Source organism: Lonchura striata, chromosome 38 (assembly GCF_046129695.1).
Source record: "Lonchura striata isolate bLonStr1 chromosome 38, bLonStr1.mat, whole genome shotgun sequence".
NCBI lineage: Eukaryota > Metazoa > Chordata > Aves > Passeriformes > Estrildidae > Lonchura > Lonchura striata.
The window spans coordinates 1,394,058-1,410,243 of NC_134640.1; the positions used below are offsets into that span (position 1 = coordinate 1,394,058).

General features: G+C 56.5%; 1 protein-coding gene across 1 annotated transcript; it reads right to left on the reverse strand.

The window, feature by feature from the left end:
* Positions 1-1,863: 1,863 nt before the first annotated feature.
* On the reverse strand, positions 1,864-15,083 carry UBE2M (ubiquitin conjugating enzyme E2 M). The gene is made up of 6 exons (XM_077789855.1): positions 14,908-15,083; positions 11,935-12,029; positions 11,026-11,064; positions 10,014-10,117; positions 7,820-7,883; positions 1,864-3,250 (listed from the first exon to the last, which is right to left on the reverse strand). The coding sequence occupies exons 1-6, from the start codon at positions 15,014-15,016 to the stop codon at positions 3,110-3,112; spliced, it is 552 nt and encodes a 183-aa protein (XP_077645981.1). The 5' UTR covers positions 15,017-15,083; the 3' UTR covers positions 1,864-3,109.
* Positions 15,084-16,186: the final 1,103 nt, after the last annotated feature.

Below are 16,186 nucleotides of genomic sequence, written 5' to 3' on the forward strand. Positions count from 1 at the left end.
GAATGGGGACTGGGGAAACTGGGAATGGGGACTGGGGATACTGGGAACACTGGGAATGGGGACTGGGAGCACTGGGAATGGGAACTGGGGATACTGGGAGCACTGGGAATGGGGACTGGGGATACTGGGAGCACTGGGAATGGGACTGGGAGCACTGGGAATGGGGACTGGGGATACTGGGAATGGGGACTGGGGATACTGGGAACACTGGGAATGGGGACTGGGGATACTGGGGATACTGGGAGCACTGGGAATGGGACTGGGGATACTGGGAACACTGGGAATGGGGACTGGGGATACTGGGAATGGGGACTGGGGATACTGGGAGCACTGGGAATGGGGACTGGGGATACTGGGGATACTGGGAGCACTGGGAATGGGGACTGGGGAAACTGGGAATGGGGACTGGGGATACTGGGAACACTGGGAATGGGGACTGGGAGCACTGGGAATGGGAACTGGGGATACTGGGAGCACTGGAAATGGGGACTGGGGATACTGGGAATGGAACTGGGGATACTGGGAGCACTGGGAATGGGAACTGGGGATACTGGGAGCACTGGGAATGGGGACTGGGGATACTGGGAGCACTGGGAATGGGGACTGGGGATACTGGGAACACTGGGAATGGGGACTGGGGAAACTGGGAATGGAACTGGGGATACTGGGAATGGGAACTGGGGATACTGGGAGCACTGGCAATGGGACTGGGAGTACTGGGAATGGAACTGGGGATACTGGGAATGGGAACTGGGGATACTGGGAACACTGGGAATGGGAACTGGGGATACTGGGAGTACTGGGAGCACTGGGAATGGGGACTGGGGATACTGGGAGCACTGGGAATGGAACTGGGGATACTGGGAGCACTGGGAATGGAACTGGGGATACTGGGAATGGAACTGGGAGCACTGGGAGCACTGGGAGCACTGGGGACTCCCAGTATAAACCAGTATAACCAGTGCCACCCACACCCCTCCCAGTCCAAACCAACACAAACCAACCCAAACCCGTCCAGACCAGTATAAACCAGTATAAACCAGTGTAAACCGGTATAAACCAACCCAAACCGGCCCACACCAGTACAAACCAGTACAAACCAGTACAAACCAGTCCCTTGGCTCTTTAATCCGGCCCGAGCAGCGCTGGGGGGGGCGGCCCCGCCCGGGGGAATAAATAGAGGGGGGGTGGGGATTTGGGGGGAATTTGGGGAATTTTGGGGGATTTGGGGAATTTTGGGGGATTTTTGGGGCTTTTTTGGGATTTTTTTTCACTTTTTTGGGGTTTTTTGGAGATTTTTTGGGGGCATTTTTGGGATTTCTTGGGTCTTTTTGGGGATTTTTTGGGGGGCTTTTGGCATTTTTGGGGATTTTTTAAGGGTTTTTTTTGGGGGGTATTTTGGGGCTTTTGAGTTTTTGGGGTTTTTTTGGGGGATTTTTGGGGTTTTTTTAGGGGAGATTTTGGGCTTTTTTGGTGTTTTTTTTTTTTAATTTGCAGTTTCTTGGGGTTTTTTGGGGATTTTTTTGAGGGTTTTTGGGATTATTTGGGATTTTTAAGGTTTTTTGGGGATCTTTTGGGGCTTTTTTAGGTCTTTTTTTGAGGCTTTTCAGGAAGATTTTTTTGGGGGATTTTCCAGTTTTTTGGAGATTTTTGGGGGGTTTCTTTGCGGGTTTTTTTAGGGCTTTTTTGGGGTTCTTTTAGGGCTTTTTCCAAGGCTTTTCCAGAAGGTGTTTTTGGGGTTTCTTTGGGTTTATTTTGAGGCTTTTTGGGGAGTTTTGTGGGTTTTTTAGGGCTTTGTTTTGGGCCTTTTTGGGGTTTTTCTGGGTTTTTTTTCAAGGTTTTTCTGGGACGATTTTTTGGGGCTTTTGGGGCTTTTTGGGGGCATTTTTGGAGTCTTTTCTGGGAGTTTTTTCGGGCTTTTATAGCTCTTTTTTCGAGGAATTTCTGGGAGGTTTTTCTGGGGTTTTTGGGGGAGCCCTTTGGGGATTTTTAGCTCTTTTATTGGGTTATATTTTGGGGGTTTTTAGGATTTTTCTGGGAGTTTTTTCGGGGGGTTTTAGCTGTTTTTTCGAGGAATTTCTGGGAGTTTTTTCGGGGTTTTCCATGGCATTTTTCAAAGCATTTCTGGGAATTTTTTCGGGGTTTTGTAGCTTTTTTCGGGGAATTTCTGGGAGTTTTTTTGGGGGGGGGTTTAAGCTCTTTTTCTGAGGCTTTTCTGGGAGTTTTTTCAGGGTTTTTTAGCTGTTTTTTCGGGGAATTTCTGGGAGTTTTGGGGGGGATTTTAAGCTCTTTTTCTGAGGCTTTTTTAGGAGTTTTCTCAAGGTTTTGTAGCTCTTTTTTCGAGGAATTTTTGGGAGTTTTGGGGGGATTTTTAGCTCTTTTTTCAAGGCATTTCTGGGAGTTTTTTCAGGAGTTTTTAAGCTCTTTTTTCAAGGAATTTCTGGGAGTTTTTGGGGGGTTTTGTAGCTTTTTTTCTGAGGCTTTTCTGGAGTTTTTTAGCTGTTTTTTCGGGTAATTTCTGGGAGTTTTGGGGGGGATTTTAAGCTCTTTTTCTGAGCCTTTTTTGGAAGTTTTTTTCAGGGGTTTTTAGCTCTTTTTTTGAGGCTTTTGTGCGAGTTTTTTCAGAGTTTTTCAGCTGTTTTTCCGGGGAATTTCTGGGAGTTTTTTCAGGGGTTTGTAGCTCTTTTTTTGAGGCTTTTCTGGGAGTATTTTTCGGGGGGTTTTAGCTCTTTTTTTGAGGCTTTTCTGGGAGTTTTTTCAGGGTTTTTAAGCTGTTTCTGTGGGGAATTTCTGGGAGTTTTTTCGGGATTTTTTAGCTCTTTTTTCGAGGAATTTCTGGGAGTTTTTTCTGGGGCTTTTAAGCTCTTTTTCCAAAGCTATTCTGGGCTTTTTTTTCGGGCTTTTTCAACTCTTTTTTCCACTGCTTCTCTGCAGCTTTTTCAGGTTTTTTCGCTCATTTTCCAAGACTTTCCCAGTTGTGTTGTTTTTTTTTTTTCCCCTAGTTGGTTTTTTTTTTTTTTTTGTTCCTGCGGTTTTTATTCCGTTTCTCGGCGGGGTCGGGGCGGCGTTTTTGGGGCGGTTTTTGGGGATTTTGGGCTCGGGGTGGGGGTCACTTGAGGCAGCGCTCGAAGTAGGTGGCGCCGACGTAGCCGCCGCGCAGCGAGCGCTGCACGTTCTGCTCGAACAGGCGCCGGTTGCTCTGCAGCACCTCGGCCGCCTCCTTGTTCAGCGGGTCCTCGGGGTTCGGCTCCTGGGGGGACACGGGGGTCGGGGGCAGTCCTAAGGATCCCCTCAGGGCCCCGAAATTCCCGCAAAATCATCCCAAAATCCCCCCAAATCCCCTCACAGCCCCGAGAGTGCTGTGAGTCCTAAGGGATCCCCTCACAGCCCCGAAGTCCTCATAAAATCCCACAAAATCATCCTAAAATCCCCTCACAGCCCCCAAATCCTCCTAAAATCCCACAAAATCATCCTAAAATCCCCTCACAGCCCTGAAAGCGCTGCGAGTCCTAAAGGATCCCCTCACGGCCCCAAAATCCCTGTAAATCCCACAAAATCCCCCAAAAATCCCACAAAATCATCCTAAAATCCCCTCACAGCCCCAAAATCCCTCTAAAATCCCCCCAAATCCCCCTAAAATCCCACAAAATCATCATAAAATCCCCCCAAATCCCCTCACAGCCCCAAGAGCGCTGTCAGTCCTACAGGATCCCCTCAGGGCCCCGAAATCCCACAAAATCATCCCAAAATCCCCTCACAGCCCCGGGAGCGCTGTCAGTCCTAAAGGATCCCCTCACGGCCCCAAAATCCCACAAAATCATCCTAAAATCCCCGCACAGCCCCAAAATCCCCCTAAAATCCCACAAAATCCCCCTAAAATCCCACAAAATCCCCCTAAAATACCACAAAATCATCCTAAAATCCCCTCACAGCCCCGAGAGCGCTGCGAGTCCTAAAGGATCCCCTCACGGCCCCAAAATCCTCATAAAATCCCACAAAAACATTCTAAAATCCCCTCACAGCCCCAAAATCCCCCTAAAATCCCACAAAACACCCCCAGAATCCCCTTACAGCCCCAAAATCCCCCTAAAATCCCACAAAATCATCATAAAATCCCCCCAAATCCCCTCACAGCCCTGGGAGCGCTGTCAGTCCTACAGGATCCCCTCACGGCCCCAAAATCCCACAAAATCCCACAAAATCCCCCCAGAATCCCCTCACAGCCCCAAAATCCCCCTAAAATCCCACAAAATCCCCCTAAAATACCACAAAATCATCCCAAAATCCCCTCACAGCCCTGAAAGCGTAAGTCCTAAAGGATCCCCTCACGGCCCCAAAATCCCACAAAATCCCACAAAATCATCCTAAAATACCCTCACAGCCCCAAAATCCCCCTAAAATCCCACAAAATCCCCCAAAAATCCCACAAAATCATCCTAAAATCCCCTCACAGCCCTGGGAGCGCTGTCAGTCCTACAGGATCCCCTCAGGGCCCCGAAATCCTCATAAAATCCCACAAAATCCCCCTAATATACCACAAAATCCCCCCAGAATCCCCTCACAGCCCCAAAATCCCTGTAAATCCCACAAAATCCCACAAAATCATCCTTAAATCCCCCAAAATCCCCTCACAGCCCCGGAGCGCTGTCAGTCCTACAGGATCCCCTCACGGGCCCAAAATCCCACAAAATCATCCTAAAATCCCCTCACAGCCCCAAAATCCCCCTGAAATCCCACAAAACACCCCCAGAATCCCCTCACAGCCCCAAAATCCCTGTAAATCCCACAAAATCATCATAAAATCCCCCAAAATCCCCTCACAGCCCCGGGAGCGCTGCGAGTCCTAAAGGATCCCATCACGGCCCCGAAATCCTCATAAAATCCCACAAAATCATCCTAAAATCCCCTCACAGCCCCCAAATCCTCCTAAAATCCCACAAAATCCCCCTAATATACCACAAAATCATCCTAAAATCCCCTTACAGCCCCAAAATCCCCCTAAAATCCCACAAAATCCCCCTGAAATCCCACAAAATCATCCTAAAATCCCCTCACAGCCCTGAAAGTGTAAGTCCTACAGGATCCCCTCACGGCCCCAAAATCCCACAAAATCATCCCAAAATCCCCTCACAGCCCCCAAATCCCCCTAAAATCCCACAAAATCATCCTAAAATCCCCTCACAGCCCTGAAAGCGCTGCGAGTCCTAAAGGATCCCCTCAGGGCCCCGAAATTCCCACAAAATCATCCCAAAATCCCCTCACAGCCCCGGGAGTGCTGTCAGTCCTAAAGGATCCCCTCACGGTCCTGAAATCCTCATAAAATCCCACAAAATCATCCTAAAATCCCCTCACAGCCCCCAAATCCTCCTAAAATCCCACAAAACACCCCCAGAATCCCCTCACAGCCCCAAAATCCCTGTAAATCCCACAAAATCCCCCTAAAATCCCACAAAATCATCCCAAAATCCCCCAGAATCCCCTCACAGCCCCGGGAGCGCTGTCAGTCCTACAGGATCCCCTCACGGCCCCGAAATCCCACAAAATCATCCTAAAATCCCCTTACAGCCCCAAAATTCCCCTAAAATCCCACAAAATCCCCCTAAAATACCACAAAATCATCCCAAAATCCCCTCACAGCCCCAAAAGCTCTGTAAATCCCCCAAAATCCCACAGAATCCCCTCACAGCCCCAAAATCCTTTCACAGCCCCAGAATCCCCCTAAAATCCCACAAAATTCCCCCAGAATCCCCCAAAATCCCCTCACAGCCCCAAAATCCCTGTAAATCCCCCCAAATCCCCCTAAAATCCCACAAAACCATCCTAAAATCCCCCAGAATCCCCACAGAGCCCCAAAATCCCCATAAAATCCCCCAGGATCCCCACACAGCCCCAAAATCCCTTCATGGCCCCAAAATCTCCCAAAAATCCCACAAAACACCCCCAGAATCCCTTCACAGACCCAAAATCCCCCCAAAATCCCACAGAATCCCTTCACAGCCCCAAAATCCCCTTAAAATCCCTCAAAAACTCCCTAAAAATCCCACAAAATCCCCTCACATCCCCAAAATCTCCGTAAATCCTACAGAATCTCTTCCTGGCCCCAAAAAATCTCCTTAAATCCCGCAGAATCCCTTCACAGCCCCAAAATCCCAAAATTCCCCCAAAATCACCTAAATCCCCCTAAAACCCCCTCAGAATTCCTTCACAGCCCCAAAATCCCAAAAAATCCTCCTAAAATCCCACAAAATCCCTTCACAGCCCCCAAATCCCCCCAAAACCCCCCAAAAACCTTCCACAGCCCCCAAATCCCAAAAACCCCCTAAAATCCCCCAAAAACCACCCCGAACCCCTTCACATTCCCCAAATCCCCGAATTCCCCCAAAATCCCCCAAATCCCACAAGCCCTTTTTGGGGTTTGGCTCCTTTTGGGCGAAAATTTGGAATTTGAGGGACCCCAAAATTCCCCTAAAATCCCATAAAAACCCTTCAGATTGCCCAAATCCCAGAATTCCCCCAGAACCCCAAATCCCAGAATTCCCCCAAAACCCCAAATCCTGGAATTCCCCCAAAACCCCAAATCCCAGAATTCCCCAAAACCCCAAATCCCAGAATTCTTCTAAAGCCCCAAAACCCCAAAATTCTCCCAAAACCCCAAAACCCAAAATTCCCCCAAAACCCCAAATCCCAGAATTCCCCCAAATCCCAAAATTCCCCCAAAACCCCAAATCCCAAAATTCTCCCAAAACCCCAAATCCCAGAATTTCCCCAAATCCCAGAACTCCCCCAAAACCCCAAATCCCAAAATTCTTCTAAAGCCCCAAAACCCCAAAATTCCCCCAAAACCCCAAACCCCAGAATTCCCCCAAATCCCAGAATTCCCCCGAATCCCCAAATCCCAGAATTCCCAATCCCGGCACCCCTGTTTGGGGTCCGGCTCCTTTGGGGGAACGTTTGGGGTCAGGGGGATCCCAAAACCCCCCTGGGCAACCCTGGAGACCCCCCAGGTGTCCCCAGGTGTGTCCCCGTGTCCCCAAGGCCACCAGGTGTGTCCCCACGGAGTCCCCAAACACCCCCAGGTGTCCCCAACCCCTCCAGGTGTGTCCCCATGTCCCCCCAGGTGTGTCCCCATGTCCCCCCAGGTGTCCCAGGTGTGTCCCCGTGTCCCCCCAGGTGTGTCCCCATGTCCCCCCAGGTGTCCCAGGTGTGTCCCCAGGTGTGTCCCCGTGTCCTTAAGGCCACCAGGTGTGTCCCCACGGAGTCCCCAAACACCCCCCCAGGTGTCCCCAAACCCTCCAGGTGTCCCCAACCCCCCCAGGTGTGTCCCCATGTCCCCCCAGGTGTGTCCCCATGTCCCCAGGTGTGTCCCCATGTCCCCCCAGGTGTCCCCAGGTGTGTCCCCATGTCCCCAGGTGTGTCCCCAGGTGTGTCCCCGTGTCCCCAAGGCCACCAGGTGTGTCCCCACGGAGTCCCCAAACACCCCCCAGGTGTCCCCAAACCCTCCAGGTGTGTCCCCAACCCCCCCAGGTGTGTCCCCGTGTCCCCCCAGGTGTGTCCCCATGTCCCCCCGGGTGTCCCCAGGTGTGTCCCCATGTCCCCAGGTGTGTCCCCAGGTGTGTCCACATGTCCCCAGGTGTGTCCCCGTGTCCCCCAGGTGTCCCAGGTGTGTCCCCAGGTGTGTCCCTGTGTCCCCCCAGGTGTGTCCACATGTCCCCCAGGTGTGTCCCCATGTCCCCCAGGTGTCCCAGGTGTGTCCCCAGGTGTGTCCCCATGCCCCCCCAGGTGTCCCAGGTGTCCCCAGGTGTGTCCCCATGTCCCTCACCAGGAACAGGTACTGCAGGCCGTAGATGATGGAGTTGATGGTCAGCACCGGCTTCCAGTCCTCCCTGCGGGCACCAGCGGTCAGCGGCCACCGCGGCCACCACGGCCACTGCAGCCACGGCCACCATGGCCACGGCCACAGCCACAGCCTGCGGTCAGCAGCCACCGCGGCCACCACGGCCACTGCGGCCACAGCCACCATGGCCACAGCCACGGCCAGTGGTCACCATGGCCATGGCCACAGCCAGCGGTCACCGCTGCCACCACGGCCACTGTAGCCACAGCCACGGCCAGCGGTCAGCAGCCACTGCAGCCACGGCCACCATGGCCACAGCCACAGCCAGTGGTCAGCGGTCACTGCGGCCACTGTGGCCACCATGGCCATAGCCACAGCCACGGCCTGCGGTCAGCAGCCACCGCAGCCACCGCAGCCACTGCAGCCACGGCCAGCAGCCACTGCGGCCCCGGCCATGGCCAGCGGTCACCATGGCAACGGCCAGTGGTCACTGTGGCCACTGCAGCCATTGAGGCCCCTGCAGCCACGGCCACGGCCACGGCCAGCGGTCACCATGGCCACAGCCACAGCCATGGTCAGTGGTCAGTGGGTGGGAAGTGGCCAAAGGTCAGTGGTCAGTGGTCAGTGATCCATGGTTAGTGATCCATGGTCAGTGGTCAGTGGTCAGTGGTCAATGGTCAGTGATCAATGGTCAGTGATCCATGGTCAATGGTCAATGGTCAGTGGTCAATGGTCAGTGGTCAATGGTCAGTGATCCATGGACAGTGACCAATGGTCAGTGACCAATGGTCAATGGTCAGTGGTCAGTGATCAGTGGTCAGTGGTCAATGGTCAGTGGTCAGTGGCCAGTGATCAATGGTCAGTGATCAATGGTCAGTGATCAATAGTCAGTGATCAGTGATCAATGGTCAATGATCAGTGATCAATGGTCAGTGGTCAGTGATCAAGGGTCAGTGATCAGTGATCAATGGTCAATGATCAGTAATCAATGGTCAGTGGTCAGTGATCAATGGTCAATGATCAATGCTCAGTGGTCAATGGTCAGTGGTCAGTGGTCAACGGTCAGTGATCAGTGGTCAATGGTCAATGATCAGTGATCAATGGTCAGTGGTCAGTGATCAATGGTCAATGATCAGTAATCAATGGTCAGTGGTCAGTGGTCAATGGTCAGTGGTCAATGGTCAGTGATCCATGGTCAGTGATCAATGATCAGTGGTCAATGGTCAGTGGTCAGTGGTCAGTGATCAATGGTCAGTGATCCATGGTCAGTGATCAGTGATCAATGGTCAGTGGTCAGTAATCAATGGTCAGTGGTCAGTAATCAATGGTCAGTGGTCAGTGATCAATGGTCAGTGGTCAATGGTCAGTGATCAATGGTCAGTGATCAATGATCAATGGTCAGTGGTCAGTGATCAGTGGTCAGTGGTCAATGGTCAGTGGTCAGTGGCCAGTGATCCAGGGTCAGTGGTCAATGGTCAGTGATCAATAGTCAGTGATCCATTGTCAGTGGTCAGTGGTCAGTGATCCATGGTCAGTGGTCAATGGTCAGTGATCAATGATCAATGGTCAGTGATCAATGGTCAGTGATCAATGGTCAGTGATCAATGGTCAGTGGTCAGTGATCAATGGTCAGTGATCAATAGTCAGTGATCCATTGTCAGTGGTCAGTGATCCATGGTCAGTGGTCAATGGTCAGTGATCAATGATCAATGGTCAGTGATCAATAGTCAGTGATCAATGATCAGTGATCAATGGTCAGTGATCAATGATCAATGGTCAGTGATCAATGGTCAGTGATCAGTGATCAATGGTCAGTGTGGCCACTACAGCCCCCAGCTGGTGGCCGCTGGCCCCCTGTGTATTCAGTAGCCCCCCCGTGTTTTCGGTAGCCCACCTGAGGATGTTGAGGCAGGCGTTGCCCCCCCAGGTGTTGGTAGCCCCCCGTGGGTGTTCAGTAGCCCCCTGTGGGTGTTTGGTAGCCCCCCCAGGTGTTGGTAGCCCCCCCAGGTGTTGGTAGCCCCCCCAGGTGTTGGTAGGCCCCATGGGTGTTGGTAGCCCCCCCAGGTGTTGGTAGCCCCCTGTGGGTGTTTGGTAGCCCCCCCAGGTGTTGGTAGCCCCCATGGGTGTTTGGTAGCCCCCATGGGTGTTTGGTAGCCCCCCCGTGTTTTCGGTAGCCCACCTGAGGATGTTGAGGCAGACGTTGCCCTCCAGGTCGATGTTGGGGTGGTACACCATGGTCTCGCACTTCACCTTCGGCGGGTCGTGCGGGTAGCCCTGGCCCACCTGCGGGGCCACCGAGTCACCCTGGTGGCCACCGAGTCACCCCCGTGGCCACCAAGTCACCCCCGTGGCCACCGAGTCACCCCCGTGGCCACCGAGTCACCGCTGTGGCCACCGAGTCACCCCCGTGGCCACCAAGTCACCCCCGTGGCCACCGAGTCACCGCCGTGGCCACCAAGTCACCCCCGTGGCCACCGAGTCACCGCCGTGGCCACCAAGTCACCCCCGTGGCCACCGAGTCACCCCCGTGGCCACCAAGTCACCGCTGTGGCCACCGAGTCACCCTCGTGGCCACCGAGTCACCGCTGTGGCCACCAGGCTGGGTTTGGTGACCACTGGGCAGGGTTTGGTGGTCACCGGGGGGGTTTGGTGGCCACAGGGGGGGGTTGGTGGCCTCCAGGCAGGATTTGGTGGCCACTGGGCTGGGTTTGGTGGCCATAGGGGGGATTTGGTGGCCACAGGGGGGGTGGTGGCCACAGAGGGGTTTGGTGGCCACAGGGGGGTTTGGTGGCCACAGAGGGGTTTGGTGGCCACCAAGATGGGTTTGGTGGCCATAGGGGGGATTTGGTGGCCACCGAGATGGGTTTGGTGGCCACAGAGGGGGTTTGGTGGCCACAGGGGGGTTTGGTGGCCACAGGGGGGTTTGGTGGCCCCAGGGGGGTTTGGTGGCCCCAGGGGGGTTTGGTGGCCACAGAGGGGTTTGGTGGCCACAGGGGGGGTTTGGTGGCCACAGGGGGGTTTGGTGGCCACAGAGGGGTTTGGTGGCCCCAGGGGGGTTTGGTGGCCCCAGGGGGGTTTGGTGGCCACAGAGGGGTTTGGTGGCCACAGGGGGGTTTGGTGGCCACAGGGGGGTTTGGTGGCCACTGGGGGGGTTTGGTGGCCACAGGGGGGTTTGGTGGCCCTGCACTGACCTTAAAGCTGAAGACGAATTTGCCGCCCTTGTAGAAACCCTGGGGACAGAAAAACGTCAGCGGGGACACGGGGGGACACGGGGACACGGGGGGACAGTGGGGACACCCAGGTGACACCGGTGACACCCAGGTACCCGCCAGGTGACACAGGTGTGCCCCAGGTGACACACAAGTGACGCGGGTGACACACGGGTGACACATGGGTGACACACACAGGTGTCCCCATGTCCCCGCTGTCCCACGTGCCACACCGCTGTCCCCACTGTCCCGTGTCCCTGTCCCGTGTCCGTGTCCGTGTCCCTGTCCCTGTCCCGCGTACCGTGTCCCCACTGTCCCGTGTCCCATGTCCCAGTCCTGGTGCCGGTCCTGTGTCCCATGTCCCTGTCCCGTGTCCGTGTCACATGTCCCAGTCCCGTGTCCCTGTCCCGTGTCCCGTGTCCCTGTCCCGTGTCCCCGTCCCGTGTCTGTGTCCGTGTCCCATGTCCGTGTCCCTGTCCCGTGTCCCCTGTCCCGGTCCCGTGTCCCAGTCCCATGTCCTGGTCCTGTGTCCCAGCCCCATGTCCCTGTCCCTGTCCCTGTCCCGTGTCCCGTGTCCCTGTCCCGTGTCCATGCCCCTGTCCCGTGTCCCTGTCCCGTGTCCCTGTCCCTGTCCCTGTCCCTGTCCCGTGTCCATGTCCCGTGTCCATGTCCCATGTCCCTGTCCCTGTCCCTGTCCCGTGTCCCTGTCCCGTGTCCCTGTCCCTGTCCCTGTCCCGTGTCCCTGTCCCTGTCCCGTGTCTGTGTCCCTGTCCCGTGTCCCTGTCCCGTGTCCGTGTCCCTGTCCCGTGTCCCTGTCCCGTGTCCCTGTCCCTGTCCCGTGTCCGTGTCCCTGTCCCGTGTCCCTGTCCCTGTCCGTGTCCCGTGTCCCACCTCGTCGGGGCAGATGAGCAGGCGGAAGTGCAGGAGATCGTCCTGGTCCGAGAAGTCGATCTCGCACGTCTTGGGCAGGTTCAGCTCGTTGATGTCTGCGGGACACGGGGGAAACTGAGGCACGGCGGGGACACGGGGGAAACTGAGGCACGGCGGGGACACCAAGGGAAACTGAGGCACAGCAGGGACACTGAGGGAAACTGAGGCACGGTGGGGACACTGAGGCACGGCGGGGACACCGGGGGAAACTGAGGCACAGCGGGGACACTGAGGGGACATTGGGGACACTGAGGGGACATTTGGGGACACAGGTGACACACATGTGACAGGGCCATGACAATCCCGTGACCCCCACCCCTGCCTGGCCCATCCCTGCCCAGGAAAGCCCAACTGGGACCAAACTGGGCCATACTGGGACCAAACTGGGCCATGCTGGGACCAGACTGGGCCATACTGGCACCAAACTGGGCCATACTGGGATCATACTGGGCCATACTGGGACCAGACTGGGCCATACTGGGACCAAACTGGGCCATACTGGGACCAGACTGGGCCATACTGGGACCAGACTGGGCCATACTGGCACCAAACTGGGCCATACTGGGATCATACTGGGCCATACTGGGACTAAACTGGGCCATGCTGGGACCATATTGGGCCATACTGGGACCATATTGGGTCATACTGGGATCATTCTGGGACCAAACTGGGACACTCACCAAGGCCTTACTGGTCCCAGTATGTGGCCGCAACTGGTCCCACTGCCAGTCCCCAGCAAGGCACTACTGGGACCAGTCTGTGACCCTTACTGGGACCAGTCTGTGACCCTTACTGGGACCAGTCCCTGCCCCTTACTGGGACCGGTCCCTGCCCCTTACTGGGACCAGTCTGTGACCCTTACTGGGACCAGTCTGTGACCCTTACTGGGACCAGTATGTGACCCTTACTGGGACCAGTCTCTGCCCCTTACTGGGACCAGTCTGTGACCCTTACTGGGACCAGTCTGTGACCCTTACTGGGACCAGTATGTGACCCTTACTGGGACCGGTCTCTGCCCTTTACTGGGAACAGTCTGTGACCCTTACTGGGACTGGTCTCTGCCCCTTACTGGGACCAGTCCCTGCCCCTTACTGGGACCAGTCTGTGCCCCTTAATGGGACCAGTATGTGACCCTTACTGGGACCAGTCCCTGCCCCTTACTGGGACCAGTCCCTGCCCCTTAATGGGACCAGTCTGTGACCCTTACTGGGACCAGTCCGTGACCCTTACTGGGACCAGTCCCTGCCCCTTACTGGGACCAGTCCGTGACCCTTACTGGGACCAGTCTCTGCCCCTTACTGGGACCAGTCCGTGACCCTTACTGGGACCAGTCTCTGCCCCTTACTGGGACCAGTCCCTGCCCCTTACTGGGACCAGTATGTGACCCTTACTGGGACCAGTCTGCACCCCTTACTGGGACCAGTATGTGACCCTTACTGGAACCAGTCTGTGCCCCTTACTGGGACCAGACCCTGCCCCTTACTGGGACCAGACCCTGCCCCTTACTGGGACCAGTCCCTGCCCCTTACTGGGACCAGACCCTGCCCCTTACTGGGACCAGTCTGTGACCCTTACTGGGACCAGTCCCTGCCCCTTACTGGGACCGGTCCCTGCCCCTTACTGGGACCAGTCTCTGCCCCATACTGGGACCAGTCTGTGACCCTTACTGGGACCAGTCTCTGCCCCTTACTGGGACCAGTCTGTGACCCTTACTGGGACCAGTCTGTGCCCCTTAATGGGACCAGTCCCTGCCCCTTACTGGGACCAGTCCCTGCCCCTTACTGGGACCAGTACCCGGAACCGGTACCGGCCCCCCCAGAACCGTTAACGGCCCTGAACTGCCGGCCCTGCTGGGACCAGTTTGGGGCCCTGACTGGGACCAGTTCCAGGCCCTTACTGGTCCCAGTTTCTGTCCCTTACTGGTCCCAGTTCCCATCCCTCACTGGTCCCAGTTTCTGTCCCTTACTGGTCCCAGTTTCTGTCCCTTACTGGTCCCAGTTTGAGGCCCTTACTGGGCCCAGTTGGTGGCCATTACTGGGCCAAGCATGTGGCTCTTACTGGTCCCAGTTCCCGTCCCTCACTGGTCCCAGTTTGAGGCCCTTACTGGTCCCAGTTTCTGTCCCTTACTGGTTCCAGTTTCCATCCCTTACTGGGACCAGCTTGCAGCCCTAACTGGCCCCAGTTTCTGACCCTCACTGGTCCCAGTTTCCATCCCTCACTGGTCCCAGTTTCCGTTCTTTACTGGTCCCAGTTCCCGTCCCTCACTGGCCCCAGTTTGAGGCCCTTACTGGGACCAGTTGGTGGCCATTACTGGGCCAAGCATATGGCTCATACTGGTCCCAGTTCCCATCCCTCACTGGTCCCAGTTTCTGTCCCTTACTGGCCCCAGTTCCAGGCCCTTACTGGCCCCACTTTGAGGCCCTTACTGGTCCCAGTTTGAGGCCCTTACTGGTCCCAGTTTCCGACCCTTACTGGTCCCAGTTCCCATCCCTCACTGGTCCCAGTTTCCAACCTTTACTGGCCCCAGTTTGAGGCCCTTACTGGTTCCAGTTCCCATCCCTTACTGGGACCAGCTTGCAGCCCGCACTGGCCCCAGTTTCTGACCCTCACTGGTCCCAGTTTCCGTTCTTTACTGGTCCCAGTTCCCGTCCCTCACTGGCCCCAGTTTCAGGCCCTTACTGGGACCAGTTCCCGTCCCTCACTGGCCTCAGTTTGAGGCCCTTACTGGGACCAGTTTCTGTCCCTTATTGGTCCCAGTTTCTGTCCCTCACTGGTCCCAGTTTCCATCCCTCACTGGTCCCAGTTTCTGTCCCTCACTGGTGCCAGTTCCCATCCCTCACTGGTCCCAGTTCCTATCCCTCACTGGTCCCAGTTCCCATCCCTCACTGGTCCCAGTTCCCGTTCCCGTTCCCGTTCCGTTCCCCCCCCGCGCACCTTTCTGGATGCGGAGCTGCGCGGCCGAGGCCTTTTTGCTGGAGCTCTTGGTGCCGCCCGCCGATTCCTCCTCCTTCTTCTGCTGCTTCAGCGAGAACAGCTTGATCATCCTGCCGAGCCGGGCCGGGCCGGGCCGGGCCGGGCGGGTCCGGGCCCCGCCGGGGCCGAGCGAGCGGGGGCCGGGCCGGGGTCGGCGGCGAGCGCTGAGGGCCGGCCGGCTCGGCAACTTCCGGAGCCGCTCGGCTCTTTCCGGAACCGCGCCGCCACCGCCTCGGCCACTTCCGGGACGGCTCCGGCGGAGCAACTTCGGCTCTTTCCGGAACCGCGCCGCGCCGCCTCGGCCACTTCCGGGACGGCTCCGACGGAGCAACTTCGGCTCTTTCCGGAACCGCTTCGGAGGCGCTTGGAAGCGTTTCGTGGCTCTGGGGACGGCCGGAGATCTCCGGAGATGGGCGAGGAGGTTCGGGACCCTCCGGAACCGCTGGGCAATGTCCCGGCGGCCGCCCCGCGGCTCTCCGGAACCGCTCGGCGGGGCTTCGGAACCTCTCGGCAAACCTCCGGAACCGCTTCGGAACCGTTGCGGGGGGGGGGCGGCGGAACCGCCTCGGGGGAACCGCTTCCGGAACCTCCGGAGATCTCCGGGGCGGGGAGGGGCTCGGGGGGGTCTCCGGAAGGGGCGGTTCGGGACGTCCTGGAACGAATCGGGCGGGCCTGAGGGCGCTTCGGCTTTTCCCGGCAGGAATTCGACTCGTTCCGGCGCTCCGACCCCGCTTCGGTTGTTTCCGGAACGCTTCGGCTCTTTCCGGGGAAAGGGGCGGGGCGCAAAGCGGCGATTCGGGCGCTCGGCTATTTCCGGAACACTTCGGCTCGCCCCGGCTCCCGGCAGCCAATCACGTGCAGGGGGCGGGGCTTGAGCCCTTTCTCCCGGTGGGCGCCGCCATGTTCCTCGTGGGCGCCGCCATCTTTGTTGGCCCGGGGCTGAACTGGGACCAGTTTCTCCTCCCAGTCCCTTTCCCGCTCAGCTCGGGGGGCGGGGATGGAAGGGGGGGCGCAGCAGAAGGGAAAATGGCGGCACAGGGGAGGAATGGGGCAGAACCCAGGAAACCCGAGCACAGAAATGGGGAAAATCCAGGAAATTCCAGCCCTGAATTTGGGGAGAATCCAGGAAATTCAAGGCCAGAAATGGGGGAGAAACCAAGAAATCCAAGCACAGAAATGGGGGAGAATCAAGGAAATCCAAGGCCTAAAATTGGGGGAAATCCAAGGCCTAAAATTGGGG